At 48.5% G+C, this 24,494-nt stretch overlaps 1 protein-coding gene and 1 non-coding gene across 4 annotated transcripts in view; both read right to left on the minus strand.

Moving 5' to 3' along the window:
* Window positions 1-9,628: 9,628 nt before the first annotated feature.
* CPNE2 (copine 2) overlaps window positions 9,629-24,494 on the minus strand; it is a 159,384-nt gene continuing 144,518 nt past the window's right edge. For all 3 annotated transcript variants that reach the window (XM_077831263.1, XM_077831265.1, XM_077831264.1), the window contains 2 exons: window positions 11,212-11,448; window positions 9,629-10,179 (listed from right to left, as the gene is read on the minus strand). In XM_077831263.1, the coding sequence (XP_077687389.1) occupies window positions 10,072-10,179; window positions 11,212-11,448 (345 nt within the window). In that variant the 3' untranslated portion in view covers window positions 9,629-10,071. The remainder of the gene's footprint in view (window positions 10,180-11,211; window positions 11,449-24,494) is intronic.
* LOC144273069 (small nucleolar RNA SNORA57) lies at window positions 23,611-23,753 on the minus strand. The gene has a single exon (XR_013347724.1). It is a non-coding gene; the product is annotated as a small nucleolar RNA SNORA57 (small nucleolar RNA).

The raw sequence follows: 24,494 nt of genomic DNA on the forward strand, positions 1-24,494 counted from the left end.
CTTTACCAAAGCAAAAGTATTCAGCTTTTCAAACCTCTGCCCCTGTCAATAGTAGGATAAGGCTTAACTTTTTGGGTGCAGATAAATGCTGCTGTCCTTCAAAGGTATATAAACATACAGGAGGAGGAGGAATTCAGGTACACAGACAAACCCTTTGTAGACACTTCATCTGTATTTCTCAGATGGAGGATGACAAAGTTTGGCATTGTCTGTATCAGAATAAGCCAAACTTCAATTGTTAAAGACTCCCATGGGCCATGGATCTAATGTTCACCTCCTTCTGCTTAAGGCTGTGTGTGTATCCTCTCTCTATATATACTGATACTGGTAAATGTGGTGACTAGTAGCTTTCTTCCACGAGAAGGATGTCTTAAAGTAGCTACAAGTCTTGCCTCCACCAGGCAGATGAGGGGGGAGGTTCAACGTCACTAAAACTCTGATCTCCACCGGGCCCTGCGGCTACTGCCACCAGGCCCAGGGTGCGTGAGGATGTGGGACGACACTCGCGGCACAGCTCAGTAAAGATGCTGCCTATGTTGATGGGAGCGCTTCGGTCAGCCGAGGTACTCCACCTCCCCGCGAGGCGGTAGCTATGGCAACAAAAGCCCTCCCATTGACCTAGCACTAGTTACACTGGGAGTTAGGTCAGCATATCTGCTTGGCTCATTGGTGTAGATTTTCCACACGCCTGAGCGATGTAGTTATACCAGCATAAGATGGTATGGTATGGGACCAAAGCTTGGTCTACACTGAGGCTAAAAGAATAAGTGATGTCTTATGGAGCAAGCCAGATGAACCCACAAGGGAATAGATCTGATGAAGGCCAAAGGAAACCAGGTATTTCTTCTTAAGGCACAAACCCTAACTGTGCAATGGCCTCTTCTCCCACACCTTTTATTTGTACGTGAAGCGTATTCCCTGAAACGGGCAGTTCCTCAGCTGCCTCTCTACCCCCACCATCTCCGACAGCAATGCCTAGGGAACCGAACAGGTCCCTAGACTCCATTCACGTTTCATGGGTGTGGCTCTTGGGTTACATGGATTCAACATCCCCCTAACCTGTAGAAGTGCCCATTGTTCTAGGTCCAGCTACCTGCCATGTTTCCTCAGGCATTGTCTTTGGCTGACGTGCTTATGTTGCATCAACTCAAGACCTTGCACGCCATGGGCTCTAAGTGGACGTCCCTGCATAGCACTTAGCTTTCATTTACGTTCCCTGCAGTTACTGGTTCCTGAGTGCTCAGCTACTAAGGGACAAAAGTTGCATGAGAGACCTGAATCTTTTTAAAGCATAATGAATTATGCATGCAATAATGAGGCTGCAGGTGCCAGTGATCCATCTATTTCTGCACAGCCAGAACTGTGCACATCGCTTTACATCAGCCCTACAGGCAGATTTGTTGGGCCTAACCTCAGATGTGCTGGGCTTGCTTTTTGAATGGTGACGCTCCACCCACAACTGGGAGTTGACAAAATAGTCCGCTCCCTTCATTATGTGAAACACTTGCTAGAGCCTCTGAGGGGGATAATCTTCAGAAGAACTGGTGTCGGTGCTTTCCTGGAGGGGAAGGTTATTTACTCCTAAGGGGAAAGCTGTCTGTTTACCTTCCTGTGCTTCAAAGCAGTGTATTCCAAGCGCACCCAGTGATTTGCTGGAGGAACAGTATGGGTGGGGGGAAGTAAATCAGAACATGCAGAAAATCAGCTGGCTTAACTGACAGTGAGTGGTGGCTCTTCAGGGTGGAGCAGAAAGAACGGAAATAGACATGCATTGCCTTGGGTTCAAGGCTTCTGCAGGAGAAGTTTGACATCATGGTAGCAGTTCAGTAATCGAGTTGCTGCATTTATTTTTAAATGCCAATTTCTCATTGCCATAACTTTACAGAGCATGTGACTAATCTATCAAAAGACTCTGCAATAGTAAAATTAAAAATATTTGTCCGTGTTCATTTTAAGACTTGAGAAGTGAAGACACCTTTCCAGAGTAGAGGCATGCAGCCAACACGTGTATAATTTCCTTTGTAAGAACCAACTGAGATTCTGAGCTGTAGATTCCAATCTGGAAGTTGAACACCCCAAAGTCTGCGTGGGGGTACTTTTGAGTTGTTTCAACCTATTGTAAAAAATAGCCACTTACAAGATTTAGAGCTATTTGGAAACCTCTTTCCCACCCTTCTTCCAAAGTTTGGAGGGTAAGAGCTGAATGATTCATTAAGATCCATCTTTTGCAAAGACCAATATAACATACAAGGATTATGTAGCTAGACCAAGGCCTGCGCTTAACTAAGAGCTGCATTTAAAAATCAATTCTGACTTTTACCTCAAGTAATAGCCAATAGATTGCACGAAGTAGCCCATGATGCGCCGAGAAGAGCAGCAGTTTTGCATTAAAATGGCAGCATTCCAAAGAAGCAGCTGAAATGCTGGCAACAAGGCTAGTACGCCAGTCAAGTTGAGAGATGACTAGGCAAGCTAGAAATAATGGTCATTCCAGCTTGTTACTGTATTTACTCCTGCGGGCAGCAAGGAGACACAGGAAGCTTCCACTACAAACAGTTTAGCCTAAGGAGAAAAGAAATCAAGCCTAACAGAGTTTGATATGAGGATTGCTTGTCAATGGTTCTCATAATATAATTCAGGTTTTACAATTTATCTTCAAAGGTTGTTAATCTAGTTAGTGACCGAACAAAGCAGTAATTAGCGCTGAAAAGATCATTTTACTGATCAACAGCTCACGCAAACTCTTGGAGAACGTGGTTCTAATTAGCTAGATGCCCAATTTTTCCCAACTGGCACAGATCTTTCATCACTTAGAAGTTTCTAATAGCTAAAAAACCACAAAGACAAGGAAACCCCAAACTCTCTTCCCAGTGTGAGGCAGGCTTAGTTTAGCCACAGTCCTTGCCAAAGCATAACTGAGAAGCAAGTGCAATGCTTCAAACACATGCATGCAAAGTAATTTAAGAGTTAATCTGTGAAATTGATTAAACCTTGTCAGACATCACTAGAGAAGTGCATTCAGGTTTTTTGTTTTTAAAATCAAAATGAACAGGATGATTCCTAAAGCCAACTGGCTAATGGCTGGGGGAAAGAAGTGGGGTCGATGCTCCAAAAAGCACATAGAAAGTGAAATCCCCCTACACAGTTAAACCCATTATGGGCCTGATCCTGAGGAGTTGCTACACTGTGCAGAGCACAAGCTAGCTGGAGCGGGAGGGTTGTGAGCGCGTGTCACAGCTCACCTTAGCACTTTGCTCAATACAGGTCAATTCCCCAGCACTGCAGGAGCTCTGAAAATGGCTCCAATTTATGTCAGGCAACACATATGTGGCCTAGAGACAGCCCAGCTAAACCCCCTTTTCTTTGGTCATGCCCCCATTTCCATGCTATGCCAACATCGAGGGGAAGTGGGTCTGGGCTACCTGAGGCTCACCCAGACACGGGGAGTGGTCGCTCATCACTGGTCTGGTTAAGCTGGCTTTAGAGCCAGATCCTGCTGGGTGCACGGCCCAAACCTTAAGTGCTTTGCTGACTCAGGGCCTTTGCTACCCTTATTGTGATGTATAACGAGCCATATCTTCACATTTAAGTTCCCTGCAGATGCAATAAAACCATCTCATAATAGGCGTGTCCTTGCTAATCAAAATGTTAAGGTTACTACGTGACAGCATAGACTGCACCATTCATAGAATCATAGAATCTCAGGGTTGGAAGGGACCTCAGGAGGTCATCTAGTCCAACCCTCCGCTCAAAGCAGGACCAATCCCCAATTTTTGCCCCAGATCCCTAAATGGCCCCCTCAAGACTCACAACCCTGGGTTTAGCAGGCCAACGCTCAAACCACTGAGCTATCCCTCCCCCTAGGAAAACAAACAATTCAGGGGAAAAACAAACCACCAGGAACTTAAAAGCTAAAAAATGAGTCGTTTAAGGAAGGCCCCATCATAATTTGCCCATGTGATAAACACATTCTTATCAAGTGTATAAGAATGTGTACATCATCACAGAACAAACACACACAGTCATTAGGCAACCCCAAGGTCTTTGCTAGAGGAAACGGGGGGGTGCAGTGTGGTGACCCCCGCAGCTGATCGGGGGAGTGCAGAAGAGATGATGAATCTGGTTGCCTGTGTCCTTTTGAAAGGGACTTGGGTAAACTTTGAGAGCTGGCAGTAATGTCCTCTCTTCTCCCTGCTCTGCACCTGACACAGATCTAAGGCCAGAATCCCACCCATTTCCTGTTACTCATCAGAGAGAAGCCCAGGAGAGGGGGACGGCACTCCACATCTTCACTCCCATGGGCAGCGAAAGAGTCTGTCTGGGCATGTGTTCTAAATTAGCCTGCAGCCATCTCCCACTTCGTTATCCAAGCTGAAGGGACCAATGCTTCATTCATCTGCCTTATTCAATAAGGCAGCATGGTCTGAACAGTGGGGTCCTCTAGACTCATAGATATTAAGGTCAGAAGGGACCATTATGATCATCTAGTCTGACCTCCTGCACAATGCAGGCCACAGAATCTCACCCACCCACGCCTAGTCTCCTTATTCTCCCCATCCATATGACACCACCACTTCAGGATCCCAGGCAGGGAGGAGGAGTGTGTCTGGGTGGGTGGGTGTCATTTGCCTTGGGGACCCTCAGTAGCACATGCAGGAAGGAGTCATGTGCACAGACTAACTGGAGAAAGGAAATAAAAGGGATCTGTGACACATGGCCAGAAAGGGTTAACCAGCCTGCAGGCTGAATGACCCAAAACCCACCTTTGAAGTCATGTTACAAGGTATGTGAATGGTAATGAGGGCCATTCGTGCTAAATAGGCTAGAACTTTGAAATGCAAACCTGTATTGTTAGAAGTAATACTGACTGCGGGTATCTCGATTAGATTAGATGCTACCTGTAAACAGACAGGTTTCAGAGTAACAGCCCTGTTAGTCTGTATTCGCAAAAAGAAAAGGAGTACTTGTGGCACCTTAGAGACTAACCAATCTATTTGAGCATGAGCTTTCGTGAGCTACAGCTCACTTCATCCGAAGAAGCTGGTTTATGCTGGCTTGGTAAATCTAAGTATTGGAATATCCACCAGCTTTTGGGAGGATTGTCTGCCCCATTCTTTGCAATTCAACCTAATTGAGTACCACAGCTGGCCCCCACTAGGACCCCGGTCACAGCTTCCAAAGCCAGAACAAAAATAACCCCGTAGGGGCCCAGTTCAGCCCGGTAATTCCACTGGCTGCAGGTTGTGACTTTGGGCCAGGTTTCAGGGGTACAGTAGGGGCTCCTAGCGTGGGGAGGAGTGAAGAGCTCTCTGGCTGAAGCCAAGTCCAGACTCTTGGGAGGAGCCTGTCTAGCCATCCTTGGAACCTAGAGGAGTTCAAGTGTGCAGCTCTACAAGGGACACCCGCTTGTAGGTGGCCCCGTGACCGGTTGCCTCTTCAATGCGGGTCAATGATTTCAGCACCAAGATTCATTCACAAGTTACAAAGGGCGTTCCCCCCCCCAACTGGCAAACTGACGGCTTGACTTGGGATCCCAGAATCAAGCTGGACTCCTTCCTTCTTGTGCATGAGCAGCAGCAATCAAGTCTTTGCAGGCCACATTAGGTCTTCAGTTACACCTGAGTGACCTCCCCACCCCACCCCCTTCAGTAGGGAAGTACAGTACAACTGATTGGAACTTAAACAATTCTGCTGAGGCACAAGAAGGCAGAGTCCAGCTCACGCCCCAGCGGCTGTGTTGGCTCTGCAGGGCGGAGAGACGTAAAAAAGCAGCAAACCCCCGATTTTATGCACAGAAAGCAGCAGCTGTGACTGAATAGGCACAAGAAGCAGATCTGTTGCCTACGACAGCAGCCTTTCGACACCGTCGCCGTTCAGAGCAGAGCTGAACGTGGAGGACTTGTTGAAACACAAAAGAAAACGGCAGACCGCCACAGGATTTCCGTAACCAGCCACAACGCACCAGCCACTTACTAATTCAGGGGCTGCAGCGGGGGAGATCTAGCATCGTATTCACGAATGAAAGGCCTCATGAAGTAAGCTCCCCAGGCCAGATCCCGCAAAGGTAGTTACATTTCGAATTTCCATTGACATCAATGGAAATGAGGAGCCTAAATACCTTTGAGGAATGGGGCCTTAGTCAATAGAGGAGAAGTGGCCATGGGAGTAACTGCATGCTCTGGCATGCAAATTTACTGGGAAAGCAGTCAGAGAGTTTAGATAACGTATAAAATATGATAGGACTGGCATGGTTGTTTCCATGGCATAGAAAGAGTAAGATAGTGTGACCCAGCACACCAGATCGCTCTTCCAAGGCATCATCTTCAAGGAAAACATGGACCAGAAATGGTGTTACAGTGGCTATTTAGATTGTAAGTTCTCTAGGACAGGATATGTCGGTACAAAGCATAGCACAGTGGGACCCTGATCTCAGCTGGAGCTCTAGGTGCATCTGGTATGTACACATAAATAAATAAATACTACCACCACGTAGCTCTTCTGCAGTGTTTTTGTCAGTAGATCTCAAAGCACCTGACAAAGGATGGCAGCATCATATCCCCATTTTGCAGGTCTCCTCAGTCCCAGTCTAGTGTTCTACCCACTAGGCCTTCTGCCCTGCAAAGATCACTTGCAAAGGGAATTGCAGATCTGGGAAACCCTTCTATCTAGCCTTTTGGACCCCAATAAAGGGTAAATTGTGGTGTCAATCAAGTGTCTTTGGTTACAGAATAAATACAAATCTAGCTCAAGCCCCCCACCTTAGAGACACTTCCTGATAAGCACAGAAGTCCAAGAAAACAAAATACAGGAGGGAGTACAAAAGAGGGAGTTACGCATAGGTGCTTCCCCCTTCAGCAAGGGATGGGCAAAGAGTTGTGAAGGTCCCAAGGTTGCACCTTGCTAAATCAATTTAACAGCCAAATGGTAAAGCCAGGTCATTCCCCATAGCATCACGGCATAGTACACAGATAGGAACACAGGAAAACACACCTAATGTCTCCCATTACCGTACCATCTGAGCACCTCTCCAGCTACAATGCATTTCTCCTCACACCCCTGTGAGGCAGGGCAGTGCTATCATCCCCATTGTACAGATGGGAACTGAGGCACTGAGAGTGACTTGCCCAGGGTTACACAGGAAGTCTGTGGCAGAGTAAGTCTTCCAAATCCTAGTCTACCATCTTACCCACTGGACCATCCTTCCTCTCTATCCAACTGCATACAGTAAGTGCCTGCTCCTTAGCACAAGGAAACCTCGGTAGCCACCCCACAGGAGCAGGCAATGAAAGGTTCTTGCCAAGGGACACGCTGGATGGAAATGCTACAGGTGTTGGTATCATCAGCCAGGTAACCATCTGCAATTAACTGTGAATGAGACTCACCAGAGCAGAATCCAGGGCTTGGCACCAGGAACCTGGGGACAACGAAACAAAGCAGAGCATGAAGGGAAGGAGCCAAGTGGACCCCCGGCACGCCTGTCTCCCCTGCCACTGAAAGCCTTCTTCACTGCCGGGCCTGGCACTGCATAGACCCTGTCTCAGGTCCGGCTGCTGCTTTGCCCAAAGGAAGCTGCCTCCACCCCTCCAGTTCCTTAGGTTGCTGAGGGCGGGGCGAGGCAGCTGACAATAGGGCAAAGAACCCGCCAGTCAGGGAGCGCTGGCGGGCCAGTAAAGCGAGGGGTGCGTGTTTGGGAGGGGATTCTGCAAGGGAGCGAGGGCTGCCACTCACTGGGCTCCCTTGTTTGAGCTGACGCTACGCTTTGGTCTTAAGAGCGCATCTCCGGCTGTTGCAGGCTGGGTGACGATTAACTCCGCTTGAAGCCAACTGCCTGGCTAGAGTAAAAATAGAGCCTGGCTTTCTCCAGTGCACTGCGCAGGAAAGGCCATTCCCCCCCGAGGGACTCAGAGAGAGCAATAGGGCAGATCCCAAGAGTGCAATGAGGGGGTAGGCGGACGGTAGCTGCTTGCGCTCAGCCCACAAGCTGTGCCATTCGGGACGGTTTTATCTGGGGGGCGGCCTGACTCATGGCTCAGTTCCTGAGCAGTCTGAAAGCTTCCGTACAGACATTCCCTGAGAGGCAGCAAGGTTTACCAGCGTCCCCCAACAGGCCCACCTGCTGCTCCACCAGCATCACTGAGCTGGGAATGAAGAACGGCTCCTGGGGGAGACCGACACACTTTTGGCCCCAGATGTGAAAAAGCTGCCAAATAAGCCAGGGCGACCCTTCGCGTTGCAACATCAGCGGCGTTATTGCCTCTGAGAGGCCTTTCGGCCTAGCTCACGTAGAGTCATTGGTTTAATATCAGATGCCTCCCCGTGGAGCGGCCTGGATCTGGGGGAAGGGCGCAGGGCCTCTCCAGTTACTCTAACGACAGGCTCCGAGGTTACTGCATGGAATCAAGGTTTTATAGCACAACGAGAACCAGAGCACGCGAGTCAGGAGAGACGTCCCTGTCGAAACAGCAGCGTGCCGCGGAGCGAGGAGACGTGCAGTGACTCACCGTTTCCCCAGGTCAGACTTCTAGCTAGACCAAGTGCAAGACGCACACCTGGCAGGACAGATCTGTGTGTCGCTGCCATACCCATGGCAGGGAGACTGGGGCATTACATAAAGGCCACCTTGCACAGCCGTTGTGGGTTTCAGCTGCTGGTACTGCCGGCGAGGAATTCTGCATTGCTCCATGAGAAAGGGGAGGAGGGGGCGTTCTGCTGCTGGAGTCACTCAGGGGGGACCTGCATAACCGACGGGTTTTGCACTGCGCTCTGAAAGCGGTCGGACACATCCTTGGGTCTGGCCGGAAGCCATTCCACAGCCACGCACATCCTGCGCTCAGGGGCAAAAGACCTGAAGAGAAAAATAATGCAAGGCCAACGGCTGCACCCTTAGAAGGCAAGAGCAGAGGTCACTTTTGTTTAGAGTATTTAGGCTCCTCTTTCTTCCTCTACTTCAATGTCTACATGCTAGACATAGGTAGGACGGCCATCTGGCTAAGGCACTGGATTGACACTCAAAAGATCTAGGGGCAACTTCCTGGCTCTTCCACAGACTCCCTGGGTGACCATGGGGCAAATCACTTCGCCTTGATGTGCCTCAGTTTCCCCTCTTAACACTGCTGTCTTACCTTGCAGGGGTGTTGTGAGGGTTGATACATGAAATGTGTACAAGATGCTCCAACACTATCACTATTATTGTTCTAGTCAGGGACCCCATTGTGCTAGGTGCTGCACAAACAAAAGATGGGGCCCCCTTAAACATCAATCTCGGTCAGACAGAAGACCCAGTCATGAAGTTAATCACGTAATTAAAATTAAGCATCTGCTTAAGTCCTTCTGAATTCAGCAAAACACTTCCACACTTGTGCTTCGCTTTAATCACATGCTTCAGAGCCACTGAAGTCAAAGGGACTTAAGCGCTTGCTTCAATGCTTTGCTGAATCAGGGCCCCAGTCAACCATTTAAGATAGAAGCAAGGGTGAGACCCAACCAGGGAACATTCTTGCCAAAGGAGGAGTAAGATATTCGCACGATTACCCCGACAGAGCAAGGCAGCCAGCATTAAATGCTGTACAGGGCGCTAAGAGGCCTTTCTGCACTGGACCCAAACAACAGACCCAGGCCTAGCTTTTAAATATCTGAGTTTCTTTATTAACCTGAGTATAACAAATATAACATGTACACAGTATAAAAATGACCATAGAGCATGAGAGGGTTATGGGTACAACACAGATACGTGATCTATACACAGGAGTGGGTGATAATATATTAAACATTTTGTCGTTTGGAAAAAAGCAAGTTTTGATCTGTAAAAATTTTAATCCCATTCCACTAAAATTATACAAAGTGCCTTCAATACTTAAAAGTGATGGGAGGGAGGCAGGAGAGGTCTCCGTTCAGCCCGAGACCGTTACCCTGGCCCAGGAACGTACAACGCCAATCTAGCGGCTTCTCCGGGTTGGAGAGCTTTTAATAAAATAAACGAATTAAATTAAAAGAGTACAAAGGTTTAAAAGCACGTGAGACATGCACCCTCCGGAAATCGGCAGCATGCAGACAACACCGATGCTCTCAGCCCTACACTGGCTCCGAGCTGAGGGGAGGCAGATTTTGATGCTTGAAATACTGAACGACTTGCTGGGGGAGTTCTGCCAACACCGCTTTGGCCAAAGTTTCTTTAGGTGCCTGTATAAAGAAAGAACAAACAGGCCAAATGATTTATTGTCGTCACTTGTGCCCAGCAGCTGCCCCAGCGGGTCACTGGACTGGTATTAAGGCCCATGTACAATTACCAGGGTGGGTGTAGGCCCACCTACGGTTACCAGGTTTTCATGCAAGCCCAGGTGCTGGTAGAGAAGGTAACAGTTGCCACGGTGGCTTTAGATCACGCCCACTCACCACTACAATGGAAGCCAGCAGGGCTGATACTAGAGAATGTGCCTTGGTATCCTGCCTCTCTTTCTCCCGGCATCCCAAAGCACTTAGAGCGTTGAGTCAGACAGTTACCCTGCAGTGACTGCGCAGCATGCATTACGTACTCGCTAATAGCTCTCACACAGCCTTGGGCAACAGCAGCTGCTCTGCAGGGAGAAGGGATGATGGCCCGGACACCGGGACTATCCTCCCAGCGCTATTGCATGGGATTGCTCGCTGCATAGCAGGAACTTCACCTTAGCCCCGATGGAGTCTGAAAAGCTTCTATGCAGAGGAGGCAGAATTGCCCAGTGGTTATGGCCCAGGACTGAGAATCAGGGATTCCAGGTTATAACCCCACCGCTACCACCAAGCTCACAAAGGCTTAGGCTTGGGCAGCATCACTTACGCTCTCTTTGCTCCGGCCTGCAAAACAGCTGCAAGTGCCAAGGCTTGCTGCCCAGACTCAGGCTTATCTGCGCTTTGGTTTTGCTGGCAGTCTGGAAAATGCCAGTAACGTCCCCTGGGTTCACGTCTCCTCTGCAGCAATGCACCACATGAGAACTGGGTAGGACTCCCAGTCTAACAAGAGGGCTTGAACTCTGACTCTGAGCCGGGAGTGCGTACCTAGAATTCTGTACAGCACGAAACGTATGAGCCTGTCCCCTCTTCTTTAACTAGAGAAATGAACAGAGCACGCCAGTTCTGGGGCATTTCCCCCGTGGGACGGGTCTCTGTGGCTGACTGACACCCTGCTGGAAATGGACCGGGTCTGGCGGGCACAGCAAAGCCGCCTGCACTTACGCTGCGGAACTCGCGGAAGGGCACGAACTGCACAATGTCCCGCATGGCTTCCTCGCCGGTATAAGACCGGAGCACGCGGTTATCCCCATCCAGGAACTCCATGGCTGCAAAGTCCGCGTTGCCCACCCCCACGATGATGATGGACATGGGCAGCTTGGAGGCCTGCACCACGGCGTGTCTCGTCTCGTCCATGTCGCTGATGACGCCGTCCGTGATGATCAGGAGGATGAAGTATTGCTGGGGAGACAGAGCCGAGAGTGAAATCAGCCGCAGCGCTGCGGGTAGGTTATCGGCTCCAGGCTTCTCCCAGCCCCGTGCACGCCCCCACAAAGACTTGCTCGAGGGGGAGAGGAAAGAGTTAACACGAACACAGCCCCAGTCCATGTGTCTGGGCGATTGCAGTGCTGAGAGATTGCAGATGCCTTTCCCATATGATATGGGCAAGTCAAGAGCCTAAGTGATTTAGGAGCATAAGCGCCACTGACTCTCAATGAGATTCACTTTCAATGGGACTTGCGCTTCTACATCACGTTGAAAACCCCACCCATAGGTGCCTGAACATGAACTTTGCAACCTAACTTTGGGCTCCTATTTCAGAAAATTTGGGCCAGTGTCTCCTCACGGTCCACCATCCCATCCAGCTATATCCATCCTCCATCAACCCGCTGCTCTGAAGCCCTGTAGGCCCCTTACTCACCTCCTCAGACCTCTCTCCTCATTATTCGCCAGGAGACTTGGTCTCCTCCTTGTTGCCTTACACTCCTGCAACCACCCTTCCATCAGGAAGAGGCTCAAGCCAAGATCCCTCCTGGTCACTGGTCACACACCCAGCCACCTCCCTTATGGTTTTCCTCACTGACCCTCTGGACATTTGCTCCCAGCCTTCCCACATCTCCACTAGCAATGGCTGACTCACCCGGAGGAAAGCCCTGAGACTGAAGCCACCCATGGGTTAGCGCCCTCTACCGCACCCATCTCCCAGCTGCTAAGAACTATCTAGTTCCCAGGTGTCACCTGCCTAGAAGCTGGTTGGTTTTCCAAGCGTTCCAAATGCACCTTGGCACAACTGGTTCTGAGTCTCCTATGAAACTTAGTACAATTCTCGTGATCTTTACTCACTCTCACCCTCTTCTCTTCCTCTTGTATTGCTTATTGCCTGTGTTTGTCCCATTAAGACAAACAGGTGAGAGCTGTGGCCGTTTAATCTTTGTTAAGTGGACATTTGATAAATATTAGATACCTGTAGCAGAACCATTAGTGGATCCCCTGGGTGAAACCAACTCTTGTGAGCCCCTGGGATCCAGTATGCGATGCACAGTGTTCAACTGCTTTGGGGAGGCAGTGTGGCAAAGTGGATAGTGCACTAGACTGAGACTCAGGATACTTGAGTTCTAGTCCCAGCTCTGACACTGGCCTGAGGAGTGACCTTGGGCAAGTCTCTAAGCCTCAGTTTTCCCATTTGTAAAATGGGGACAGTGATCCTGGCCTCCTGTATAAAGCGCTTTGAGCTGTACTGATGAGAAGAGCTAGAGATTATTATTAACAAAACTTGCCCCATTTCAGTATGAGTTATGCCTCCATCACAGGGAGTCCAAGATTCAAGTTTGCTCAAGGGGTGTGAGAAGCAACGTGAGCCAAAACCCAGACAAACCAAACCTGGTAATTTACACTGCTCTTCTCCATAGCCCATTACCGATTCACTGTGCTAGACAGTCCACATCTCCCCCAGCTTTCTATGCTATTGACTGGACTATGTAAATTCCATCCATTCTATTCACCAAGGGCAAAATCACTCTGAGCAGAAAGCCAACAAATGGCCCAAATATCAACAAATGGCCCAAATATCACTTCAGCTCTCAATAAAGGGCTTACAATGGCCTGAGGTGTATGTCTACACTGCAATTAAACAGACGCAGCTGGCCCATGTCAGCTGACTCTGGCTTATGGGGCTGTAAAATTGCAATGTAAATGAGCAGGCTCGGGCAGGAGCCCAAACTCTGGGATCCCACCAGGAGTCCACGGGCTGTGTGCCGACCCTCTGCCCGGGGGTGAACGTCACCCAGTAACAGCCAGGTCCTGATGCTTCAGCAGCGAGCAATGGTTCCAACTCAACTGTTTACAGTCAACTTTCCCCACTCCCACTGGGTCATTACATTGTTTCTAAAAGAAAAAGAACAAAACGGTTCTAATTCTATTCAAAACAACACAGGTGTGTCCCCAGGGCTGTGGCTACAGGAGTGCTGCTTATTTGGCAGGAAGTAAAACAGAAGAGGGAAGTGAGATCTAAATTCCCGTTCAGTCCCTGCTGACCACCGATAGAAAGGTTGTAGATTAACTAGTGCAGCTCACCAGGAAGACGGGGAAGGGATAAGAAATACATGGACTGTGTGTCAGATTTGGGGAAATATCCACAATTGTGGAGCGAGAATGCTCCCTGCAACGTTACTGAGTCAAACCCAAGTGGGGGTTTTGCCTCCAAATACACTACTATTAAGCAGCCTAGGGATGCACCCAATCCCTGCTCAGATGCAGGTGTAACGATGTCTGTCATGGGTCTTCCCATGCACCGCCAAGACACTCATCCTACTGGCTAATGAAACTGCCTCAACGAGTACCACCTGTCCCTTCGACTCAGAGCCCAGCATTTTAAGAGTTAAAGGGGTCACCAGCCACGCTTTGACGCCCCTGAATTTTAACCTGCTTCAAACATTTCCAACCATCTTAATTTTTAAAATCACCGGATTATCGACTGTTCGGGCCAAAATTTCCAAGTGAGCCCATCCAAAGGGCGCCCCCAGAGCTTGGCTTTACATGTGCAAAACCTGCAGCTGGCCGAAGCTGCTCATTCTGAAGGTGCAAAACTCCAGGGGTGCAGCCAGTTTGGAAGTGCGGGCAGGAGAAGGGCGTGTGAAGGGGTTTTACTCTTCTAGCCTCTGCTCTTGCAGTTTTAACCCTGGCTGCTGTAGAGCTAAACTCCGGCACAGAGCCTGCCTCTCCCCTGGGAGCAAAGTAGTGCAGAGCTCAGGTACATCTCCCCTGGTTTTCAGCTAAGATTTTTAGCTGCCACACGGCCTACGGCACCCTTCATTGTGTTATGCTCTAAAGATGAGAGAGCTTTATAGCTGCACTGTCGAGGCGACAACTCCTTGGGCCAACATCATCCTCCATTTAAACGCCATGAAGTCAGCTATATCGGAAATAAACCTAGCCCCATGTCCTTGGTGAGGACTCCTCTGGACTTACAGATATTGCTCGCTATATTCAGCACCAGAACTATTCCATGCAGGTCTAGGGTGAGTCCTACCCAGCACCGGAACGATTCCATGCAGTTCTGTGGTGAGTGAGATTGTGTGCACACACACCCCCCCCCCGGTGAAAATGGCTGTGCAATTGCAAAGAGGTCGGCCGCCCTCAAGGCGGATGTGCATTTGCTTATGACATTTCCATGACAACGTCATTCCAAGGGGTGCAAGATGACTCAGTGATGCACAAGCATTTGAGCTCTTCCCCACTTCCTACACCGGAGGTAAGCAGGCCGGAAGAGATTACCTGACCGAGCAAGAGCTGTGATTTCTCTCCCATCAACCTCCAGTGCTGCCAGTGGAGATGTAACAGCTTGAGACAGAGGCCCTGCTCTCCAGGTCACTTCTAGTTAAGGCAAAACTTTGGTGCAGAAATGTGGAAATCCCAGTCAAGTCAGTTATCATTCGGCTGCTTCTGGTACTCCCTAAATTGCCAGTAAAACACAGAGGACTGGTTTAACTGGGAATTGGTCCTGCTTCAAGCAGGGGGTTGGACTAGATAACCTTCTGGGGTCCCTTCCAACCCTGATATTCTATGATTCTATGACTGAGCCCGTGTGCCAGGGTTTGACTGCATTTCAGACCAGACTCACTCTCTTCATGAGAAACAAACGCCATATAAGTAAAAAACACAGTTCACCTGAGCTTGGAAAAGGCTTACTAACACAGACCTATGATTAGATCAAACCAATGGGACCCATAGAATCTAGTTTATTAGTAACACCCAAATCCATGTGTTTAGGTGGAAGGCACAAACTCACAATGATATGCTTAATTGTGCAATGCTTTCCCAGGAAGGGGAAATTTTTTCCTGACCCCACCTGGTGATTGGATTATGCCCTGAAGCGTGAGGGTTGATAGCACCTGTGTTTCTTGGTATAATTTCTGGTGTTAGCTTTGCGCATATGTATGTATCTATTCATGCCCAAACCGCCCTACTGAATCATTTTTGGTTATGAACATTAAAGAGACAAGCTTCAAACTGCTTAACTGATACAGCTACAAAACAAGGCTGAGCCTCACTCCAGCTACCATTCCTTGTCAACTGCAATGACACTTCCTGATGTATCTTGCACTGCTTCTTCTACTTTGGAGAGTTCCAAGTAAGGGCTCCCCTCTGAGAAGGCCCTATGGCCTGCCTTCTGTGGTTCAGCTTTCTGGGAAGATAGCAAGAGCTTTCTAGTGGTCCGTTACTGCCTCAGTGGGGAATAAAGGAGTCTGGCAGCTATCAGGGACCAGAGCCACTGTGTAGACAGGACCATAGAATCATAGAATCATAGAATATCAGGGTTGGAAGGGACCCCAGAAGGTCATCTAGTCCAACCCCCTGCTCGAAGCAGGACCAATTCCCAGTTAAATCATCCCAGCCAGGGCTTTGTCAAGCCTGACCTTAAAAACCTCTAAGGAAGGAGATTCTACCACCTCCCTAGGACCACTTCCATTGCCCCTGAAGGTCACTAGGAAGCCAGTGCAGAATTCTTGCATTGTCCTGGCTCATTTAATAACCAGGCAGCTGCATTCTTCACCAGGGGCTTGATCCTGCAAAGCGCTGAGCACCCATGGCGCTTACTGAAATTGATGGGATTTGAAGGGACTTGGCACCTTGCTGAACTGGACCTTTAGGTGAAATAGGCTTTCAAAGGTAGCCCCAAGAAGGCTCATTACAGCAGGCCAGCCTGGAAGTGGATAATTGTGGTATGGTCCAATTCAGGGAGGAAGGGCCAAGCCGCTTCTGGATCAGCTGAAGATGGCAGTAGTATTATGAGCCAGCTTTGGAGACCAAGAGCACTAATGGACCCAATAAGACCTCAAGATTGCAATCTGCTAAGACTAAGGCCTGCTATGCCCTTCTTTACAGAGTGATCAGTCCCAGCCTCTCAATACCTCCAGACATTTGTCCCCTTCCTTCCAGCATCACCTCTGTTGTCTGGATAAAGCTCAATTCACCCAACTTGCATCAAGGGGCTCTGGGTAAAGTAAGTAGAGTGTAGAATCCAGGTTCTATGACAAAGGGAGCTGAGGATCATCAGCAAATGGATGCTGCTGCAGCCCACATATCTAACCATCAGTCTTCCCCAGCAGCCTGGCACCCATCAGATGGGATGGGTGATGGAACCCCACAAGAGAGCCCTCAGAGGAGATCAGTGATTGCCTCTCAGCACCCCTGAGAGGGATGAGCAGATTCTACTCCAAAGCAATCCCATCCACTTATGTCCTTATGGTCAAGCACATCTAGAACTACTGAACAGTCTGGGAACATAGATGGCTGATCTTTGTTCACTGACAGGGGAACCAAAAGTCCGGTGCGGTCTCCATGCTAGAGTGAGACTAGGTTTACAAGGAAAAAGGAAACAGGGAGAATTTCGAGGATGCTAGTGTAGACCTGCTAATATTGATCTTCTCAATAACCTTCCCCAGAGAGGGAGGTTCAAGATATGGTGGATATTGATTCGTGTCAAGACTAACCACTTATGGGATAAGTGGCACCCTGCCTTAAAAAAGAGAAGCATTAAACAGCCTCATTAGGATCAGAACCAAGCTCTCCTCAATGGCTTTTACAAAGGTCCATCTGACAGGTACATCCCAAAATGCCAACAACGAAACCTAGTCAGACTTAGCCAAAAGATCCCCAGATCCTCTTTGATACTGTATCCATGGAACTTGGTACTGCCATGGATCTGAGCAGTCCTATTCATGAAGATGGAGTGAGAGATACCCACCACTCTCCAACAGGAGGAAGCTTGAATTCAGTCATACTGTCCATCACCAAGACGTGATCCACTAGTCAAAACTTTGCAGTTGTCATGGTGGAGATGCAAAATCTCTGACGTCCCCCACAACTATAGGTAGGGTGAAAAAACTTCTGTGTCACCTTCAGTTGGATTTGGAACATGTCTCTCCCTATTTGCCTTCCCCTACCATCACTCCCCTATCACGGGAAAGCGGAATTGAAGCAGTGAGCTTTAGCTCTTTGCTGGGAAAGCAGTAAGGTCCATGCTCATTCCAAGCTCTTGGAGACGTGAGCTCTGCAGATCCAGGCCAGGTGCCGAGAAAACTTCGTCTCCCAGTGTTTGTGAATCTCGCCCTTGTGGATGCTAGTTTCCTTGTTCCTCAGCAACACAGCAGCTGTGCAAGGTCACAGTCTGAGAGAAAAATCTCTCAGAACTCTGATCCAATGCTACAGAGGGCTGGTCAAAGAAGTGCCACTGTTTTTGAAGTATTTTTCAGGGGTCACAACTCCATAACACCTATTGGATGGCCTGCACGGATCTGTATGCAACAAAAGGACATGCAGGTCCTAGAGTGCAGTCAGCAGTCCCTTCCACCAGGACTCACTCCAGGCCTGGACTTAGGGAGGCCCCGTTGGTGACAAAAGTCAGCCTTGGTTGTGTTAGTCCCCTTGGAAGTATGAGAGCCAGAGAGAACCAAAAGATCTGACTGTGTCCAGCAGCCTTGATACAGCACCCTTTTTACATTTTTTACAACCAAGGATGGTCTCTTCTCCACCAACACTCCAAGATCTGGAGGAAACATATCTGAGGGGGGAGCGAGATGTTTTGAGGGTCAACAGTAAATGCTCAGAGGTCACCCTAATCACCAAAGAACCAGCTGTCCTATTCAGAGCCTGAATCACTCAAGCTGATGCTTCTCACAGCTGACATGTCTTGCGTGCTAGTTAACAGAGAACATTTAATATCAAAAGATTTAACTCCATGAAAAAGCACCACCGATTATAACCACACAGATTCAAACATGCCCTTAATTACAAAGAACTCCCCACACTCTGCTCACAGGCTTTTTTATCTCGTGCCCCTTGAAGATCCTAAGCTGGTGTGAAAAGTTAATGTAAGCACCATTGAAATCCTGCTTTTGTTCTTCCATCCTCTTCTACAGAAACATCCGGTCATTAGCTGGCTGGGCATTGGTGCCCTTTCCTGTGATGGGGGCTCCAAGAAGGGTCTGTTGTGATAACTGGGCCTACCAATCTACCCTAATTGTGAGTTCAGCTGTAAAAATTTGTCACAGTAACATATAATAAAGCATGGTCTAAACAGATGCAAGAGAACAGAAACAGAAACTATTTTAGTCGAAACCAAAAAGGCCACATCAGTATAATCCAAGGACTGTTGAAACGATGCTTCTTAAAAACAGATGACATGGAGTGGAAGATAATGAACCCAAAACTGGTGGGTTGGATATTAGGCCTAATTGGTGGACAAAATTATGGGGGGATGGGCTATTCCACCCACCATTCCCTTTGTGGGAAAGAGACTTTTCGGGGGGGAAAAACTCTTGGGAAGAAAAGACAAGAGACTACTGCAGCATCATGGCTCCACCCCCACCGTTTCTTGGCACCTCGGGCCTTCTTCACCCTGATCCTGAGAGGTGTCCTCCAGAGAGAGGGAGCCAGACACTGCTTCCCCCTACCAGCTCCAGCTGAATTCCAACCACCACCTGGGATGACCGCCCTTACCATCCAGACACTGTCAAACAAGGTAGGTTTTCCTTCGAAAACTGACTTTAACAGCAGCTCCAGCCCATCTCAAGCAATTTCTCTTTCCCCAAAAGGACAGTTGTTACTATCTTTGATACCATCTAAGAGAGTGTCAAAAAGGGGGTGGGGGTTCCTTTTCAAACTCTCTCTAGCTACAGGGAAAGGGAACAAGAAATGCTGTTAAAAGGGAAGCCTGACTCACTACTTTACATTTCAAATGCTTTAACTGGTTTCCCCTTCTTTTCTGTATCTTTAATAAAAGGCTAAAAGGATGTTTAATGTTGTTTTTGCCATGGTTCTCAGCTGGCTGAGGTCACTGTATACCCAACCCCAGACTTTATTTAACGCTGGCCAGTGACTGGGCTATATTTACACCCTTGGCTCATCTAGGCCATCGAAAATTAATACAATGCACCAGTGTGTGATATTCATAGCTCACTTGCTCTATGTTGATCAGACATGGGCTTGGATCAAGCCACCCAGATCTGAGCACCTCCCAGCCTGGGGGAACTTTGGAGGGGGGCGGGGTCTTAGGAAAAATGGCGTGGGGCTCATGGGCACTCAGAACAGCTAAGATGAAAGGAAGTACATGTATTAGGTGAATAAGTGACCCACCCTAACTTATTAAAAATGGGTCCCATGGTTCCAGCCCCAGTTTAAGAAAACCACTGATCAGCCGCAAACTCTTTGCTAACAAAATATCACTGATGCTAAGGATATGTCTACGCGGCAATAAAAGACCCCACAGCCGCAGTTGGCCCAGATCAGCTGACTCAGGCTCACAGGGCTCAAACTTACGATGCAGATATTCAGGCGTGGGCAGGAGCCTGGGCTCGGAAACCCTGTGTGGGGACGGGTTCCAGGGATTGGGCTCCAGCCCGAGCATCGACACTACTAATTTTAGCCCTGCAGCCCGAGTTCTGCGATTCCCAGCCAATTGACCTGGGCTCTGAGACTCGGTACTGTGGTTTTTTTTTTATTGCAGTGTAGACGTAGCTTAAGAGTTTAACAGGATCCAAAAAAGGTCTCGAAGTTTATGTAAATAACAAGAAAATTCAGACTTATAATAATGCTGTTTTTTTCATAACAAGCGTTTTGAAATGGATATAAACCCTCATGCTTCAAGGCATAAACTAACGCCTACCCAATGGGGGCTAGGAAGTATATTTCATTATGAGCCGATTGCCCCACATGTGCCTACTGTGTGGCTCTTACTCCTTCCTCTGGAGCAGCTGCTGCTGGCCACCAGAGCTGAGCGAATCACTGATTTTCAGCCAAACCAGAAAAATCTCTTTTCTTTTGAACAGAAATTTAAATAAATAAATAAATAGAAATCTTCATTGGGGTCGAACATCACATTTTCAATACATATTCAAATCGACATTTTGTTCTAACAATGTCATTTCAAGCCAACATTTTGTTCTGAAAATGTCATTCGAAACAAAAGTCTGACTCTAAACCAACCGTTTCAACCCTTTTGAAATGTTTGTTTTCAGGTTTTTCTTCTTTATTTTGGCTGAAATGATTCACCAGATTCGATCCAAATTCGTGAATAGTTCCAGGACTCCCAAAACCGCATTCTTCACGCGTTCTGTTATACCTAATGTTTTCCTTAAAGCCACAGCTTCTGGAGTCAGGGAATTTTGTGAGGAATCTCACCTTTCATCTACAAAAGAATAAAGGATGTTTCTAGCCCGCCTGGCTGTTGAGAAGAGCTTGAAAAGATGACCCCTAAAGGCTCAGAAAACTGAAACAATGAAAAAGAACCTCAGTTTTCTGCAACCACATGATTATTTAAATCACTTGTGATTTCTGAATCCTTGAGGTTGGTAATGCTGTATTATCAGGGAGATTTAGGGAGCCGACCCTCAGCCTCCAAACACTTAAAATAAAGCCAATCTGGCAATGGAAAAAGACTGGATTATTTTACACTCTACTGAAAAGATCCAGTTTCCAATGTGGATTTTGCTACATGATTAGGGATCAGAGGGCTCTAGCTAAACCAAGGGAACCATGAATCTGACAGCTGTGTAGTTATAAATACACACATGGACACAGCTGCAGAGAACGTAACAAGGGATTTTTGTCTGGATATCAAGAATATACAGAGTTATCAGAATCCATGGCAACAAAAATTTTGGAAGGGATATTAACCTCATGCTTCTGGGCTTGAGACAATTTCTAACATGGGGTTTTTACACCTTCCTCTGCAGCTGCTGACACTGGCCACTGTCAGAGATGGCAGGTTTCAGAGTAACAGCCGTGTTAGTCTGTATTCGCAAAAAGAAAAGGAGTACTTGTGGCACCTTAGAGACTAACCAATTTATTTGAGCATGAGCTTTCGTGAGCTACAGCTCACTTCATCACGAAAGCTCATGCTCAAATAAATTGGTTAGTCTCTAAGGTGCCACAAGTACTCCTTTTCTTTTTGTCAGAGATGGGACACTGGGTTTGATCTGGCCTGGCAATTCCTATGCGCAAGGAGTAAATGTAAAAAACACCATGGGCTGAACTTGGTGCTGATTTCCTCCCCATACAACTCTACCAGCTTCAGTCATAAAACAGTGCAGAATTGCCTCAATGCATGTTAAAAAAAGTCTGTTTCCCTTTGTTCTTTCTCTCTGTGAAATTGGCAATGGCATCAGAGACAAGCACTAAAAGGCATGCAAGAGAGAAGGAGGGAGTAAAGCTCAACAACTGTTATATCAACAGGATATTTCAAAGGTTAAGTGACATCTGATAAGATCATCCTTGGGATTATGGCAGAGCAATCTGGCAAGGACACACGATCAGAGCTGGTGGAGAGCAGCAGATCCTGGGATGTCGTAGCTATCTATCTCCTTGTTGGACTGAAATGAAATTCTCATCTCCTCACTGCCTTTATCCCTTTAACTTTTGAGCCTGGGTCAATGGAAATTGCTTAATACTCATATCTTCTTCTCAAGCTCCACACCTAACAGGAGACCATGGGTCTCCGTCTCCTTTCACAGGAGCATAACTCCACCGACCTCAGTGTTATTCGAAGTTATTCCTGTGCGTGTTACTCCTGATTTATACCATCAAGAGAGAATCAGGCCCTGAGGCTACAAAAATCCAGCTGTAAATATGCTTCTATTTTTTTGACATTCCATTAACCAGGAACATTTCCCCAAGAGTCTATATTTTATTGTGTCACTCTACCATGACATACCCCAGTGCCGCAGAGTCATTAGAGGAGCGGTTATTAGACAAGGATTACTTAGGCACTCAGACTGCAGTTTTCAAAGGGGCTTTAAGGAGCAGGGCATACAATTCCCACTGAAATTCAATGGAAATGGGTGCCTAACTCCCAGAGGTCTTGTTGAAATCCCCTGGCCCCAGTCTCATCGAGGACTGCAACGCAGGCCACCTGAGTCACCATGCTGTTTCCAAATCCTGATCCGATGGGCAACTGTGATAAACAGGAACTCGGATATTTCATGATGGCCACACAAACCTTCCCCTAATGTGCAATCAAATGAAAATTCGCAGGATTATTTTCCTGAGAACAGTCTTACAAAAGCAATTGCCCCAGATGAAAAGGCATCAGCAATTTCATCAGTGTGACTGGGGGCCAAATTTCCAAAGGCGTTTAGGGGCCTACCAGATGCAGATAGGTGTCTATAATACCATCTAAAGCAGGTTAGGTACCTAACTCATGTCAAAATCAATAGAAATTAAGCACCTAACCTGCTTAGATGGTTCTGTAAACCTCAACAGGTGCCGATCAGCACCTGTGGGAATCTGGCCCCGTGACTGGTATCCACATGAATAGACACAAAGAACAGCCATTCAACCAGGGTTGGGAGGGTATTTTCCCCCAGCACTGCATATCTGGCCAGATACATTATTTCCATCGCATTCTGAAGCAACAGGAACTGGCCACTGCCAATGGCTGCCTGCTGGACTAATTGGACCAATGCTGTCTGACAACCCTTACACCCATACAGCAAGCTGATGAAATGTCGCTTGGTGGCATTCAATGCCCGTCCTGATGGCACATTTGCTTCTACTGTTTGAGGGTCCAAGTGACCCACTTCCCCCACTATCTGAGGCTCTGGGTTCCCTTTGCAAACTCCCAGGACTCCCTGCCTCCTGTCAGCACAAGGGCCTGGGCTTCTAGCAAATCCTGCAAAGCCCGCTGTGGCCCGAACAGCCCAACTTTGGCTGCCAACGCCATAGCAGCGGGGTGAAGCGTCTGGGGCAACGGGCCACTTGTGTGCGCACATGGGGGAGGTGTCGGGGGAGCAGCACGGGCTCCATCACACTCCAGTCACTGCACAAATGAAGTACGTTTTATACACACCCTTGTAGGCTCCATTGGAACCCACTCGCTACATCAGGTTTAGATCAACCTCTGGGGGAGCAGCTCTCCCCGCAGCCCCTCCCACTCCCAACACAGAACTTCAGCGACCCCACTCCTTGGCGGACCAGGACAGGCCTTCTCTCTCCTTGCCCAGACACACCGTCACTATGGTGTTTGAACCCTACCCCAAATCACACTCGTGACTCGTTTTCCTCCTGTCGCCCCACCCTGAAAACTGTCCCAACAGCCTCAGATGCCCCTTGTCACCCTCCCATGCAATATGTGCCAGCGAATGAGGATAGGTCCAGCAGACGGGAGCTGCCAGCTCTGCAGACACAACGCTGGAGTTTTGCATTTCCTATCCCTCCGTACATCACACGCAGGAGGAACGAGCTACTGCGTGCATGCCAATAACTGGAGGAGCCAGCCCAGCCCAGAACCCCCGACTCTGCGCCCAGAGGTGGATGGAGATCAGAACCAGAACCCCCAGCCGAGAACACCACAAAACAGAGGGCCAGCACTTTATCTAGTAGCGATATCGCCAGCTGGGGCACTTCACATCCGCCCTACATCAGACCAGGACCCCCAGGTGTACTGTAGAAATCTCCCTCAGAGCTATGCTCCACAGACAGCCCTGGGGAGACACCACTGAACTAAGTCGTCTCTGCCGAGGGGGAAGAGAGCTCGTCCTGTGCCCTTTCTCCTTCCCTCATGCCACCCATTGGACACACCCTTGACTGATCACTCGGGACATGCCATGCGATCACTTAGCAGGGACAAGACCTGGCCCTTAGCGCGCAATCCCCAGCCTGTTTTCCAGTGCAATGTGTGTAGTTTGTAGCACCGTGTGCCCACCCCATTGGGATCTCACGTGTTTTTATTACACAGGGGAGTAAGCAACCTGAGGGCTTCCTTTCACCCAACAGCTCATGAGAGGGACTCCGAGGCTGGCTACTAAGAACAACAGGGACGCAGTGAGGCGGCCGGGTTAGAGGCTGAGCATAGCTACAGAAGCTTGCTTCACCGAGTGGGAGAAAGACTAAACAGCCTGTTCTCCCCCATGCCAAACAGGCTGGAGCACCAGAAAAGCAGCCGCCCCACAGCCTCACCTTCCCAGCCCACCACGCCTCTCAGCCTGGCTCTGACCCCTCTCCTCGTCAGA

The sequence above is a fragment of the Eretmochelys imbricata genome, chromosome 12 (assembly GCF_965152235.1).
Source record: "Eretmochelys imbricata isolate rEreImb1 chromosome 12, rEreImb1.hap1, whole genome shotgun sequence".
NCBI classification, from domain to species: Eukaryota; Metazoa; Chordata; order Testudines; family Cheloniidae; genus Eretmochelys; species Eretmochelys imbricata.